The following is a 16659-nucleotide window of genomic DNA, read 5'->3' as shown; positions in this document are numbered from 1 at the left end:
TCTTGTAACAGAAAAAAAAAATCACTGTCAAAGCACTTTCTCCATTTAAAGTACAGGGTTACAACAATAAAAAAATACTGAAAAAAAATCAGCTGAAGCTTTATAAATAATTACATCATTATACAAACACAAGAACTGAGGTTTTGCATGCTGAATGAGTATTTTATTTAGAACCAGTTTATAAAAATAAAATACAAAATAATTTGAAAACAAAACTTAAAACATTGTACAAAGCCTTGATATGGTACAAATGAGAAAATAAATAATTACAACTTTATGTACAAATGACCATTACAAGGGCATTAACTCTTTATGTTCTTGGGTGCCTGAGCAAAATTAAAAGGAAAAGAATGGCTTAGAAGATTTCCAAGATGTGGAAGAGAACTGCAATCACTGAGCGAGAGAATTTGAAGGACTCAACGTTTGTCTTCCTTAATGGTAACAAACAATCTTGGAACTGCATTCCACTTAATTTAATCATGCTGCAGATTTTACTACTGACTACTTAATTTCTCACAGGGTGACAACATTGTATTTTTAATTAATACACAGATTTCATTCTTTGTGGTATTGCCCAGAGATTTTAGATTAGCAGCCATTGGCTGGCAGCTACAAAAAGTCAGTACTTGTCTGAAGGCATTGCTGGTGATTTCCTTAGTTTACTAGTTTGGATATTCATAGGAAAGCATTTGAAAATTGACATCTCTTAGTACAAGCACTGCAGCTCACCTCTGGGCTGAGCCTATAGAAAGAAAGTTAGAAGCTGGGGAAGAATTTCAAATCCTGCTTTCTAGCCAAGGAATGTAAAGAGGATGCAGAGAAGGCTTCTAGGCAACCAATCCAGATCTTCAGTCAGAGGAAAAAGATGTGAAATAGCCCCCAAAATCCCACCTCACCTTGTGTCAAACCTTTATGACCTTGCCTGCCAGGCAGCTGACAAGGGTTTAAAAGGATTTGAAGCCAGGCAGACGGAACTAATTACACTGTATCTTTTGGAGCAAGCTGGTCTGCTGTTATTACAGCTCCTTTATATAAAAGTTAGGTCAAAGATCAAGTGATCTCAAAAGGAAACAAAACATCTGTAACTCAAATTAATTCCAGCTGAATTCCCACAGACAGTTGTGGACGCTCAGGGCGTCATACAAGTAACCCACTTGTGGTATTGTTTTAGAAGAAACCACTTTGTACTCCTGGCCAAAGCTGACTCTCAGCAGTAATTCTTACAGAAAAGTAGAGATCAAAAGGCATGTCATGTCATAATAGTAATAAAAAAAATAAGCATTTTCCAATTTAAAATATAGCAACTGCAAATATGATATTTATAGAGTGAGTTTATTCCTTTAGTCCCTAAACAGGGTAAAAATCCTCAACAAAACAAGACCCTATATGAATTTTAATGAAAGTTTCACCTGCACAAGAACAGCAAGAATTCCCAAGGGTCCAAGCTCTTCGTGTAGAGGAGAAACAGAAGCGAAATACATCAATGACGTGCTAACATTTGGGTTTGTCACTACTACTGTTAAGAGAGAATGTGTTACCAACAATGGAGAGTAAAATCAGCCTATGTGTTCAAACCTGGATGGCTGGAGTAATCGCCAAGTCAATACATTAAACTTCAAAACAATACACTCCTATGCATTTTTCCTTAAAAACCAAACACCTCAAAGGTTAATATTTAAAAGCCTGATTATTTAAGCCACAGGAAAATGAGTGATAAAACTTTTTGGCATTTGACAGTAACGTAAGATAATTCCAGACAATTATTACACAATCCAGGCTGACTTTTATATCATCTCTCTTTTACAAATGTTGTGTGTAGGGAAGACTGGCTTCAAGCAGACAGCTGAGGTGTTCTTGTGTGAGGTGCGTGTTTATGCAATTTGCATGTATTAGCTAAGAAATGTAAGACCTATGTGTTGCATGTAGTCAAAACACTGAACCTCGCTTCCTTTTGCCAGCGTTATCAGTTACTGAAAATTGCAGTAATTGCAACCAATGACATTTGAGCCAAAAGCAAAACAGCAAACAAAACCCTTCAGTTCACTGCCTACTAGGTTAGCTAAAGAAAAAAAAAAAAAAAAGAATAAAAATATTTTGCACTGTTCCACAAGTCTCAAACATAGGAACGAGCATCCAAAGCTTTTACCAGATGAAGAAAGGAATCATGGATAATCGTCAAGACTTTTATTTATATAATATAGCTGACCGTTCTCTGACCACTCCTTGCAGTGGAAAAGGATACAGAGAACGTGCCATAGGGAATCACGGTGTTAACAAAAGACACCTAAGCAGCCCCTTGCTCACTGGAATTGAGAAGACAGGCATGGCTCTTGTCACCTCACAGGATCAGTCCTGCATGAAAAAATTAAGATTAATATATTATAGGCCTATAATGAGAAACCAATTTGAGTTTGAGCTCTCTTTTTTTCTCCTATTCCTTTTCAGAAGACTCCTCTCTCATTAAACATATATATAAAAATTGGAGGCACATATCCCTAGTTTGCCATTAGACCCTTTTAAGAAATTGGAATAATCGCTTCTTATCAGAATTTATGCATCTTGGTGTTCCAAAAAATTGTCCAGTTCATTATGGAAAAGTTCTGTTTACAGGAAAGAGTTTCTACTGTAAGTCTGGCTTTGTCTACATTCTCATCAAAGAGAAAAAGAAAATATTTTTTCAGAAGCATTATAGTCAACCATTGCCTAAAAGTTACTGCAGTAAGAAGGACTTACGGGAGTTTTGCCCAAGTAGGACTATAGGATCAGGCCTTGTAATATGGAAAAGATAAAGAATCGGAATTAGGGCATAGCAAAATTATGGTAGATGAAGAGGAGATCAGAGCAAATCAAAGCAAAACAGGCCTTGGTTCACTCTGGCAAATGAATTCCAGTGAACAGGATGCAATAGCTGAGACTGTTCCTATCTATATGTATATACACACATATGTATGTATGTATACATGTTTCTATATAATATACAGTATCTATATAAGTGTATATATAGATACACTTATGTACAAATGCCTATTTATATATATAAAATCAAAATTGTGTGTTTTCCCAACTATAGTTAATACCATAATACTACAAATTGTAAATGATAGAGCTCTTGCAAGTCTTTTTCAGATGTAAAATATTTCAAGCTATTTTTAAATATATAGGACCAGATCCTCCCCTTTACATCAAGACTGTTTAGTGAGGTATGCGAGAAAGCTTGATCTCAGACATGCAGACTTCAAGGCAAGAATATGTCCAGATTTCCCAAGACAGGATGTGGCTGGTGCCTATAATGAACGCCCCGAGTCACTCCCCAGGGGTTTGCCTCCTGAATAATGGTATATAACTAGCAGTTAAGACCTCATATTGCTCCTGCCTTTGAGCAGTGAATTTTCTATGCTTACCGACCTTGCCTAAGCAGTAGATAGGTGCCTAGCATCATACAACTTGCCATTGTTGCTCTATGGTATTACACCTTCTACTACTTTTAACAGGATTTTACTTAATTAGTAATTGGCATTTGTAATTAATAATGAGGTTTATTAATATTACTATAGATTTTTGAGGTTGCAACATGATTATACCATGCACTATTGCAGCACAAAAGTTTGCGTAAAATGTTCAGTCTTTTCAAGTTCTATTTTAGTTTAAAGGCTTCATGCCTCAATTTCTCTAAAAAAATGCTCCAAAGTGCCAGCCACAACACAGGAAACACCATAAAGAGGAAACACGTGTGTGGCATCTGCATCTGCTACATGTCATGGCTCCATTGCACTGCCCTCCAAAGAAATGGAGGCTTGAAGAGGACAAAGCAACAGCTCCTTGAATTACATTGTTTCCCAGCTAAAATACCTGGGTAAGCTGCAGTGTGCTATGCATAACAACTGTAACCGGTTTGTACAATGGAGAAAAATCTTCACCGTCCCTGAAAATTTTTTGCAGATAACCCTCTGTAAACCATTCATTCACTCTGCACAAGGGCCACACACATGTACATTGGTGTTTTTATGCAGAGTCAGTTGCATATTCAAATATTGAAGCTTACTCAGTTCTTGATGATTATACAGGCCCTCTAAAAATATTAAGCTAATATTTATGTATGAGTTGATCAGCTGACCATTACCTAACTACATTAACTGACTGCTACATTAGACTATAGTAAGCAATTCTGTAAACTTTTGCGGGAAGGGTATCAAGCAATAAAAAACTCCAGAAGAGCAGGTAACTCAGGATAAGTTATTCACAATCACTCCTCCATTCAGATCTTCATGATTTTCTCACTAGATCCCGTTGAATCCACAGCAAAATGCAGCTGGGGATATTCAGTCCTTTTACCTTTTTCTGCACTGAAAGAAGCCTGGGTCATCAATCATGACTGCTATCTCTTTCTCCGTTTTGGCATAGTTTACTATTTTTACATTGGCAAGTAGTTCAAGTACAAGTGAATTTCTACAGCATTGATTTATTTTACATAGTAATGTGTAACAACGGACAAGTCTGTACTTTGAAGACAACATAAAAAAATCCTTAGGTGTAATATTCTTTCTCACCTGCAAAGCAATTACCTGTTTCTGGATCCTGCTACACTGGAGAGAAAATATAAACACCTCAACTTCAGCATTCAGGCAAGGATGCGTAAAGCTGGTACCTATTAAAACTGACCATGTTAATGTAGGAATGAGCTTACAAGACCACAATAAATGCTTTTCAGAAATAAGGAGGAGGGGAGGAAAAATAACCACAGGCTGCCACACCACCTCAGCAAATAATTCCAGCAGTGCCCAGGGCAAAAATACCACAATGGGACCAAATTCTCTTTATGGTGTACTGTAGGGAAACATGAGGAAAACAGGAAGGAAAAGATGGAATTTGTTGTTGACACAATCATCTGTTAGATATTCATTGACTGTCACTGCTCCTATATGACAAGTATTCATAACAATTAAGAATTTACATTATGAAATAAAAATTAATAACCACAAGCCCTATTTGTAATAAAAAATAATAATACCTTTGAGTCTCTGTTCTCGTTCCCTATGCAAATGGACACACAAAATTATAAAGAAAAAAAGCAAGCTGTAAGACAAAACATTGGCTGGTTGAGAAATCAGCAGTCCTTCAGTCTTGTATCAAGGTATAAAGGCTATTAGAATTTGTGCATTCCAGAAATTTGGGGGGGAATAGAAGATGTAGCGCCAAAAGTATTCAGGAACTAACAGAAAGGGAACTGTATTATCTGTGGTCCATAAATTACAAATGAAAAATGAGAAAGAATGAGTTTATATAAGCATGTACATATATGTATATATATATATAAATATTTATATTATATAATTTACCATGAGGACATGCAATTATTGGTATAGCCCCTATTATACAATATAATACAAAGGAATAGGACTTTCCAATGGTACAGTTTCTTCAGAAAAAGCAGGTATACCCTACCTATTGCATTCATCTGTAGTGCTTGAAACCTGAATGAAATTAAGGTTCCACACTGTGCTACATTACGTATGGGAAACAATATACATATTCATAGTAAGGGGGGGGGGGAATCAAATCAACATAGTCTGACAAAGCAAGTGAAATTCAGTGCAGCTCCAGGGCAGCTTTAATGCAGCATTAGAATGTGTTAGCTCAGAGACAAAATATTCCCTTTTTAATCCAAAGGTATTCATTTGGCAGAGATTAAATAAAAAAGCACAGATGCTGGCTGAAGAGGCATATGACTAGAGCAAGCAGATCAGTAACTGACAAGTCTCCTACACATCCAGCGTTCCCACAACAGGGATAATTAGGGAGAGCTGGCTGCATCTTTCTCAGGCTTGCGTTCTTGTGTGTTACTATTCCGACCCACTATTCTCTTCTGAATATACCAAAAGGTACTGTACCGTTATGTTCCCTACAGAGATCCTGTAGAGCACAAGAGATTATTAAGTAACTACCAAACAAAATTAGAGGAATTAGACACCATGGACTTTACTCACAGACAACGAAGCTTGGCTACCAAAAAAAAATTGGGCAAAAGAATTAAAAGAATCCAACAAAAAAGTACCTCAGATTGCTTTCTATGTATTTTGCTTTGATGACTAATATTCTTACCCAGATTCTGTACAGATGTCAAGTATATTTCTGTCAGCTATAACCTACCAAGTTCATGAAGTAGACAATCTCCTCATCTCCGTTTCATCTCTCCTGTTTTTATAAAACAAATGACCAAAAAAGCAAACCTTGGTTGGTAATCATCTCTGCATGGTAAGATCAATTGTTTAAATGATCCCTAACTAATAGAAAAACAAAAGCTAGCAATAACAAGGGTTCTTTTTGCAGTTAAGGGGGAAAAAAGTGCTTCTGTTTTCTAACTTGTTTTCTAACTTACATTGCAATTTCTTGTAAATCTGCAACATTCAGTGAAATGGAGACATCTCCTCCTTTCTCTCATTTCCTAGACAGGAATGCTTTTCCAAATTCTACCAAACACAATTTGAAGAACCCCTACTATGACTCTCAAAGAAGTGTATGAGATAGAACTGAGAATTAGCTTCTTGGATCCTAATCAGTACTAAACAAGTAAAAATATAGCTATAAAAATACCTTGGCAAGTGTTAATATTAATTTTAAAATGTCATCAGTGTGAAGAAGGGGCAAGGTACCTTCCTTAGGTAAAAAAATCTGTGCCATGGTAGACGGGACAAGATGAGCACTGAGTGACTCAGAGATGTATGCAGCTCAAAATAGAAGAGACTTACAAGGTAGAAATACCATCATCTTCTAAATTGTGTGCTTTTTTAAAACTGCAAAGACATGCTTGAGCAGTACTTATCTCCCAAGTGGTGACGTCATTTTGGGAATAACCATTTCAGGTTTTCTTACATACTCCTTCAGTATGTAAGGCCTTAAATAATTAGGCCAAATCTTCTAGCTAGGTAAACTAAAAACAGAGAAATAAATACCCTTTTAAAACACTCACCATAGAGATATTTTCAACTCTAAATGCATTGCACCTCTTTGACTACCTAGTCATTCTTATCCTGGCCTCTACTTTTCCTCTTGTGGATCTGCTTGCTGCCTGCTCTTAGGCAATGCCTGGCCACTTATTTACACAGTATGCTTTCTCATGAATCATTTATGATGCTTACTTTCTTTAAAAAGCGCAGATTCAACACCGTTTTTTTAATATACTTTTTTTGATTATTTTTTTTAAATACACAGTACACAGACACAACATGCATCAGATTTAGGAGGAGGCTTTATACCTGTCAAGGCCCAGTTCCTATCTGCTAAGCTTAGTGGTTGATTTGCTCTTTCCTGTGGGAGTCTTAGTGTTTGGGGAATGGTGGAAGGAACTGCCAGATCCTTTCAGACCATTCTTGCTTGGTTTGTTGCAGCAGTGCTCTTGTTGGCAGGATCTCCTAGAAGATGAGGAGCCTGAATGGCTAGGAGGTGATTTACTCCTCCCAAGATGTGGGGAGGAACTCCTCTGATCATGATGGGGTCTCCCAGCCCGGGATGGAGAAGAACTGGCAGTACGGGGTAAAGAAGAGCTCCTAGGGGAGGCACTGGGACTGCGTCGGGGGATGACAGGGCTTTTGGGTGGTGTTTTTGGACTATGTGGAGATCCTGGACTCTTACACTGGGTAGAACTCCTTGGTCTTTGAGATCCATTCTGTAGGATTTGAGCCAGTCGAGAGATAAGATCTGAGTCCGAGCTGCTACTCCCTAGGACTCTGTACCTGCGTAACCTTAAGAAGAAACGAAGAAAGATTATTTCTGTTCCCATCTATTCACTAAAGTTCATATAGAAAGAAACACAGTACCACTAGAAACTAGGGATGAGCTTATATTGCAGACCAGACATCTGGAGCTATAAGGTAGAGGTGTTTGAATCTAGGTTTTGGCTTCTGTGCTGTTCACATCAACACAGTATTTATATTTGCATAAACTCACTCACATAAACAACCTAAGTGTTTACAGGATAACTGAAATTTGCTGGTGGTGCTGGAAGAAGCACAGTGAAGAGCAGTGCTTATTGCCTCTGATTCGGAGGGGTACATCCATTCCTGCACATCATCAATACACTCCTATACATAACTTTAAGGAATGACAAGGCACGCCACAACTTCCTTCAGAGGATTTCACATTACTGTATCAAAATTCTCCTTATCCTGGTAATGTAGGCACTGAAGAAACTAGATCATGGTTGTCTGTATACAGAATTGGCAAAAGTGGCTTCTAGAATTCACTCCGCCCTCCTTTAATTAGTTGTTTTTACTTAGTCATGATCTGAGCATAGCTAACTAAGTAAATACTGATGTCTGGAATCTCCAAACCCAAATACTTAAAATGTCTACAATAAGAAGTGTTTAATTTTCAAAGGGCTGGATAGGACAGATCCTATTGATTCCTCTGGGTTTGTGAATAACCAACAATTCCAGAACAGTGATCCCACTTTAAAAAAAAGTGTAAAGATTTAGTTATGGATTGACAGGTTTCAAAATACACATCTATTGATGTACAAGGTTTAACAATGAAGCAGGCTCATTCTTGTGCAACAGCCTCTCCTCATTCGTTCAAAAATATAAGATTTCTCAGAGAACTGAAGGACAGCATTTTTAAAAAATTAAAGGATGGAACTTCTACAGGATTACATGCTGCACAGTAACTGCAGTCTAGCTCAAATCCATTTTCAACCTGAAAACCTTTTTCTATTTTCTCTGCATTACCTAGCTTCTACCCCAGGTCTAGTAGGCGGTTTTCCTGGTGGTGGCCGAGGAAAGAACTGAGCTGAACTTGAATTGGTGACTTGATCAGTGGTTGCCCAGGACACTGGCCTTGGAATCTTGCTTTTTCTGGACTGAGGGCTACTTGGAGATAAAGAGCTATCTTCTGTCTGCTTGCTGAAATGAGAGTCCAGTGTCAATCTAGAAAATGAGGATAAGACATCATCCTCACAAAATGGTACTGGAGCAGCAGCCATTTTTTCCTCCAGTGACTTATCAGAGGCACTTGAGAGGTCACCAAGGAAAGATTTGAGCTGTCTCTTTTCCATGAGTAGTCTGACCAAGTCTGTCTGATGGGCCTTTTTTAGAAGAAGCTTTTCCTTTGCTGAAACAGGAGAAGAGGACTCCGATGTTGAGTCTATCTCTTGTGCTAACACTGGGATTCGGCTCTGCCTAAATACAAAAGGAGATTTAACTAAGTCCTTCTTAGATCGATGAGAACTCTCATTTTCTGAAATGCAGTGGAATAACTCCCCATTTCTGGGAGCATTTTTCTCTTTTTTGTCCTCCTGGTGCAAAAAAGTAGTAAGAGCCACCTGGTGGCATTTCAAGTCTTCGATATGGACTTCTTCCTTATTAGAATGAAAACCATTTTCCTGAACTGGTGCTATTTTGCTTGCCTGTCTATTAGCATGTGGGTTGGTAAGTCTTGAGGGAGAAAATTCTGATGTTTTAGGTGCTATTGACTTCAGAACCTCATCCTGATTTGGCACCAAACAGACGGGCCTTGGCTTTGATTCTTCAGCAGCTTCAGTATTCGTTAGAGGTTCTTCCTCTGCAGATTTTGAGTTTCCTGGCAAAGAATTCTGTTCTTTGCTTAGCATTTCAATGGCGTCCTCAGAAACCACTGGAAGCCTTTCTTTCTCAGCCTCCTCTACAGGAATGTTTTCAAGTTCTTTCTCTTCCTGTGTCCCACTATGTTGTTCAGGTAGGTTCTTTTGGCCACAGTCCAGGTCGTTGACATGTTCTTTGACAACTCCTTCCCTGTCAAGCACCTCTTGGCTGATATTAAGTACCAAATCTGGTCTGCTGGCACTGGCTGGAAGTGTGTCTTCTGTCACACCCAAACCTGGCAAACTTCCCTTTGGAGAGGAAAGTTCCACGGTGTGTTCCATAGACTGAGCATCCTGCTCTCTTTTCTCTAGCTGGTGGCCATAATGAAAGCTCTCTGAAGCAGACTGTGTGGATGCCACTGAAGGTCTGGGTATTGTTATCTGCATTGGAAAATTAGAGAAGGAAAAGGTGAGAAACTCAGGAATGTTATACAGACAACATTCTTTAAATAGCATTTGTCATTCCATGTCTTCAAGATACATTACACAATGATTCCTATGAATCACATTGTTCAAATAATACCTAACTTCATAATTTACATCTAGATAATTAGAAAAAAAGGTACTCTATCATGCCAAGACAGAAATGTGTAACAGGTAAAAACAAACATAATCTCAGTGGAAAATGTTGCAGTTACCAAGTAACCCTCCTGGAAATGAGATCCAGCCTAACAGGTAGGCTTTTTATTTATTTTACATTAGTTTGAATACTCTTTGAATAAGTTGTATATAAACGTAAAATCTTTAACAAGTACACAACAATATTTTTAGACAAGTACAGAAGACAAAGAACACAGTGAGTTCCAGATTCAGGAATGGACTTAAATTTTAATTTAGGCAGAATTTAGATATTGTGTTAACAAAACAATTAATAAAAAACTTTATTTACCTAATTAAATACATCCATACCCATAATACCTACATTTTTGTCCAGAAAAACTTTCCTGAGTACCCAAATTTTAGCTATTACCTTCCCTATAGAAGCTTATGCCTCATTTTAACTAAGCAACCTGGTTAGAACAGGTTATCTCCTTACCTAAGGCCATTAAGAGATTCACAAACTAAATATTCACACATCTAAATCCCCTAACAGGTCTAATCCAATAGGTATGCTTAAAGCACTCCTAAAACCCATATATAGTACTGAGTTGGAGTCCCTTTGAAAAACAGTTGGTTATGATGAGTGCTGCTTCTAGTACATAGCTTAATTGTTAAAGCACATGTCCAGAAAGTGGGACACCTGCACTCATGTCTCTCCTCACCTAAGGGACATAAGCCCACTTCCCGCAGTTCCCATCAAGCATGGACAAAACCAGAATGGAGTTACCCCTCCCCCTTGATGTCAGGCCACTGCACAGCCAGAAATGCAAGAGTCATGAGGTCAGAGGGTGAGAGAGCACACACAAAAGTGAGAGGAGTTTTACCTCTACTGCCAAGGGAGGAACATACTCTCATGTGAAGAGGAGTCCTAGAGTCTGGTTTATACATATTGGATCAAGTCATTTGGTACAAACAGTAAAAAATCAAGGTGCTACACTTACATCTTTCTCTATATGGACTGAGAGTTCAGTCCTTTTTCTCTGGTGTTCTTTAGCCTCATGAATCTAACACAGTTTGAGTTTTTTGTACTCAACAGAAAGTAGAAGACTGGAGTCTGGGTTTGGACACAGAGTCTTTCTTGATGCACTTATGGTAGAAGAGACAACTAGTGGTAGCCTATTACCAGTGTTGCCAGGACTCTGCTATGTTATAAGACAAATTTCATTTGACCTTGTTGCAGAAATTATACATGCTGCCGAGCTTAATGGGCTTTTGCAACAGCTAGTACATTGGTACTACTGGGTGGCAGAAAACGAGCTCATCTGTCAGGACCCATACAAATTTATATTGTGTACTCAAACTTTACAAATACAGAACAACTCTTCAAAATAAGAAATGGGAACTGACAGTGAAGGAGATATACTCTTATGGGAAATCTGAGTATAACAGCTTAATTGAAATTCTTGCTGATTTCTTTTTTTTTTTGCATTTTCTTCATAGTCCTGTATAACAAAATTTCCATCATTATGGGTGCACATTTACCTCCATGAAACACAAACATTCAACCGATATTATGAATGGTTCACTAGAACAAAACATGAAACACAAATCACAGGCATAAAGCTGAATTAAAGAGGTGTCAATTGTTCATGTTAAAGAAATTATTTATTCACTTCTGAACCTCTCTAATTTACCTAATGCAGTTTTTGAACCTTAACTTAAAAATATGGAATCATATTTTTGAGAAATTTGGAATAAAATCTGGAGAAAAATATTTTCTTAGTTTTATAAGTAGGATTAGCTGTTAGGCTATAGAAAGTTGTATTTTTCACCAGGAGGGGCGGGGGGGGGGAGGGGAGCAGAAATGTAAGATAATTGAACTCTTGTTATTCCCAAGTAGACCCAAGCTGTCTGTAGCATCTTCCCCAAGTTGAGTTTTATTGAAATAGGGGGGGGAAAAAAACCCAAACAAGCAAAAAACAAAACCCAGAAAAAACCACTGAGACCTGCAGCAAGAGGCTACTTTTTGTCTCCCTAAGAATTTGTTTTCAAGTATGGGCCAATGCAGTCCCTTCATGTTTGCTGAATTAAAATGGTACATTGAGAAACGAACTGAAGTTACTTCGTTTCGGCAGAACAGTCCTCCTCATCTCCTCTTACTCTCAGTCTGGGTTCTTTCCTCTGAAAGAAACACTACTTCTCTTTTGAGTTAGAGAAGTCCTTCTTACTTCAAAAGCTTTCTTGTGAGGGAATCCAAGCACATCAGTTCAGCTAAAGAAAGAACAGAGGAAGTCGAATTTTTTTAAAAAGCACTTTTTCACAATTAGGTCAATTAGCGCCTAAATCTTGAGTGTTAAACAAAAACAGTTTAGCAAGAACTCTGCACAGAAAGGAAAAGGGTTAAAAATGGAGAAAAAATAGGAGAAAAGGTCCAGGAAACAGGGCAGCTATTCCATAGGTTTCCATACATCTCTAGGAAGTTGCTCTGATGCAATGTCTCTTCAGGTATCATTCATTGAAGGACTTGCTTTCATATGACAGAGGAATATATTTTGGCCTGTCACACAAAAATCATCAGATCTCTTAGAAATTCTCAATTACAAGCTGGGTAAAAGTGGGTTCAGGAAATTTTAATGCAATATTGTCCTTGGAAAAGCAAGTTCAGATTTTGGAGAGATCACTTGGGCATTTGCTGTCCACTCAGCTCTGTCTCCAGCTTGTTTCAATACCTTGTTTTGCAGGGCTGCAGATGCTGTCTCCAAAGTAAGGAAATCTGGTAAAATATTTCCTCTTCCAAACTCTTCACTTGATGAGCTAGTCTGGTTGCCAATTCAAATAACTCAGGAATCAAAAAAACAGAGTTGTGTTCCACATATCTGAAGAAGGATGGCTTCCCTTAGAATAGAATGGTTCTGGTGTCCTCTCCATTTTCAGAGGTAAGACAACCTTCGTTATTTGCTTTTAGGAGGTTATTTATCTTCTTGGTATATTTCCAGAAGGGCTGCAATTGCATTTAAATACTCCTTTGCTTAAACATGTTTATATGAAAACTCTTTTCCTTGTGACCTCTCTCTCTCATATGTCAATTCTCTGTTAGGTGAAACCAACTTTGATCTGAAATTTATTTACATTTTTCAAGAGACTTCATATCCTTTGCCACATCTGGGGAGAGAATTTCCTAGTCTTTCAGGCCTATTTTGGCCAACCCAGATTTAACCCTTACACCCAAGAAATAGAAGAGTAAGCTTGTTGAATAACCCTACAGTAGAACAGCCAGGAGCTACTTGTGAAAGAAAAACACTGAACAAGTGGAGGAAAGAAAAGGATACTGGATGACTATCATCAAAGACTCAGTACTACTGAGTAGTTCACAGTTTCAGAAATGGCTTTTTGAACACATATATCACTTTCTTGATTTGTGCTCACTAACAAACAAAAGTTTGTTTTCTCAGATGGTCAATAAACCTCTTAGTAGTCTTCTCAAAGCACAAGAATTAAATTATATCCTTGTTGGGCTTGACATTTCACCTATATGCAAGAAATTTAAACGCGTAATCATGCAGAAGTGCCTTTCATGCAAGGATCGCTACAAATTCTGGTGCAGCTTTAAGAAAGAAACAAAAGAGCATGACCGATTTTTAAAAAAATCTGGGAACGTGTAGGAGAAAACTGAACTTGTATAGAACTGAACCCTGTTAAATCATAGAACGGTTTGGGTTGGAAGGGACCTTAAAGATCACCTAGTTCCAACCCCCCTGCCATGGACAAGGATACAAATGCTTTCATTTGGAAGAACTTGGATGTAATAGTCAATTATTGAAGAAATGGAAGAGGCTTGTAGACAATCCTCCTAAGGCTCGTTGTAAGATTTCTTGGAGTAAAACATCAGCTTCTTTACAAGGCTGGCCACTACAGATAACCTCATGATTCACACTACGTAGGATTTTAAGTAAAAAGACTGGAGGAAGTTTTGAATCCCTTAAAACAATTTAAAAAAAAAACAACAACAAAAAAAACCCCAAAACATGTAGCCTTAATAATCCCATAAATAGTCTCTCACTCTCTTGTTTGTGAAACCTTGCAAGACAGAAGTCATCATCAAGGAGTCTGAAGAGGTCTGATCCTGACACATGCAAAATACACCAATTTAAATTATCATTTAGTCTAATTCAGGGAGATGGAAATCTCAAGGTTGTTCAATACATATCTAGTTACAAATCAAACAATACATGGCCTCATATGTAAAATTTAAAAAATCCATCATAATATAAATAATCCTCATACTTTCTTTTCTCTGCCACTAGTTAAAATCTTATCCTATGAGATTTCTATGGCTAGTCATGTCGTTTTTGTAAAACACTGAACCTGAGGAACAAAGATTACAATGTGATATGAGCAATTCATCCAAGAAGAAAAATGTGGGGAATAGAATTTAAAATGCTGCCTCTCAGCTCACTATGATAATCAGTTTATAACACTATCTACCAGATTATCGCAATTCCCATACTTCAACAGAAGTTATGTGATACAGCAGATTACTGAAAATGGCTGAGACAATATATGGAACAATGAATTTGATGTTCTCCTTTCACTCCAAAACATTTGAATGGAATTATTACCACCATGTTCTTGAATCCTTTGGCCTTCCCTAATTAATTTCTTAATTCCTTTCTGATTTGTCAAATTAGCACTTGACCGAGACGAGAAATTAGACTGCATTTTCTTCAATAAACTTTACAAGATGGTCAGTGGGATGTTAAGAAGGAAAAAGAACAAAACAACAACAACAACAACAACATAAATATCTCTTGGACATCCTTTATGACATTTGACAAATTTTCCTCCCTTTAAACCTTTGACAGGCTGCAATAGCAAGTGATATGCTTGGATGAAATCCTCTATGAACATATAGAGCAAATTGCAGAGGAGTGAAATATTGAGTTTTTGTCTGCAAAGTTGCTAAGTCTGAAAAATCTAAAGGTGTGAATATGGATTATTCTACAATACCAGCAGGTAAACATCTGACCTCTCAGCAATAGCTTCTTCTCTCCCCTCACGCAGTCTGTTACTTTTGCAAGCATGTCAAGTGCTGTCAGGACTTCAGGCCTCTTAGAAACACAGTGTACAGATCTGTTGTTCAGCTAATCCTGTCATTATTTGTAACTTCTCGCATTAATAAGCCATTATTATACTACTTGGCATTCTGAAGACACTTTACCTATACTCTTCAGAACTTCTTTCCTACCTTAGTAAAGTTCGTGTATCTATGAGAACAAACCTCATGTATCTTTTCTCTTTTCCCTGCTTCTCTTTTTTATCTATTGTTAGGTCTATCACCTACCAGGAATATGGCCAATGTTAGTATGAGTCTGCAACTTCTACAATACCAAAAAACCTCCCTGAATCTTTCCAGTTCACCAGCTTGCTCTTACTTCATGAGTTTTTCTTTACTTACGTCACTTAATTTCTATTTCCTTGCACAACTATATGCCTCTGCAGAGAATTGTGAACTGCAGTTTGTATGGAAGCGTAAAGGGTATGTTAGTGCACTGTCCTGTAATTTACTGCCAGTGTCATTCTCATGTGAATAACCCACTGCTACGCTTACATCTCTGCAGGCAACTCCCCTAGCTTACTGTTCAGAACAGCCCTTCTACTTTTCAAAATCCTCCCTACTTACTACTATCATTCCTACTGACTTTTTAGAGTCTAATCCTTTGTATCTCTTAAATTCCCTTCCCAAATTAAAATCACAGCATGAAGAAGTTAATTATAATTAATTATAGATTTACTAAACTACATTGGCTATTTCTACAGATAGACTAATATGGGGATAAAGAGGGGAAATATATGGCTGCAATTCATGGTGTTATGGAACATAAGACCAGAGATTATTTTAAGTTTTGATAGCGTATCCCTTTCAACAGTCCCATATATATGGTACTGCAAGCATTGCAGGCATTTGTAGTAACTGGTAGTCCCCAGGATACTACCTTCTGTTGTTAAAAATTCACAAGACAGGCCCCAATCCTAAACTAAAGAGAAGTAACATATGAAGGCTTATTTATATCTATCTGAAAAGAGGAGCATGTTGCTCTCCACAGCTCTTCAGATATATTCTTTCTGTTATTCTATAATGTTAATTTTTGCATTGATTTATATTGAGGTTACAAGAAATGGGAAGAGGATGGAATACAGATGCACAGCTGTGAATGTACAAGACAACTGTGTTTTCGTATTCTCTAATGTGATGGGTATCTTGTGAGGATAAAGAATATATAGAGATCTGTGTGTACAGTCTTTCTTTAAGGCTTATTAATCATTGCTTAATTTCAGTATTCTTTAGATATCTTCCCTTTTCAGTTATTCCTACACCACTTACCAGGTAAAGGAAGATTTTTTTGTCTAGCATAAACCCATTTCCTCAAACATCCAATAGGGCAAATATTGATTGCTCTAAAAGCAGTATCTTTAATTGCTTTTAGAGAATGACTGCCATTGTAATAAGT

The 16659-nt window shown here is 37.5% G+C and overlaps 1 protein-coding gene across 3 annotated transcripts in view; it reads right to left on the bottom strand.

Annotated features, from left to right (window-relative positions):
• Positions 1-159: 159 nt before the first annotated feature.
• Positions 160-16659, bottom strand: part of TTBK2 (tau tubulin kinase 2) — a 99769-nt gene continuing 83269 nt past the window's right edge. For all 3 annotated transcript variants that reach the window (XM_049825914.1, XM_049825916.1, XM_049825915.1), the window contains 2 exons: positions 8721-9991; positions 160-7739 (listed from right to left, as the gene is read on the bottom strand). In XM_049825914.1, coding sequence (XP_049681871.1) covers positions 7271-7739; positions 8721-9991 — 1740 coding nt within the window. In that variant the 3' untranslated portion in view covers positions 160-7270. The remainder of the gene's footprint in view (positions 7740-8720; positions 9992-16659) is intronic.

This window comes from Accipiter gentilis, chromosome 22 (genome assembly GCF_929443795.1).
Source record: "Accipiter gentilis chromosome 22, bAccGen1.1, whole genome shotgun sequence".
In the NCBI taxonomy this organism is placed as follows: domain Eukaryota; kingdom Metazoa; phylum Chordata; class Aves; order Accipitriformes; family Accipitridae; genus Astur; species Astur gentilis.
This window is presented reverse-complemented; position numbering and strand designations above follow the sequence as displayed.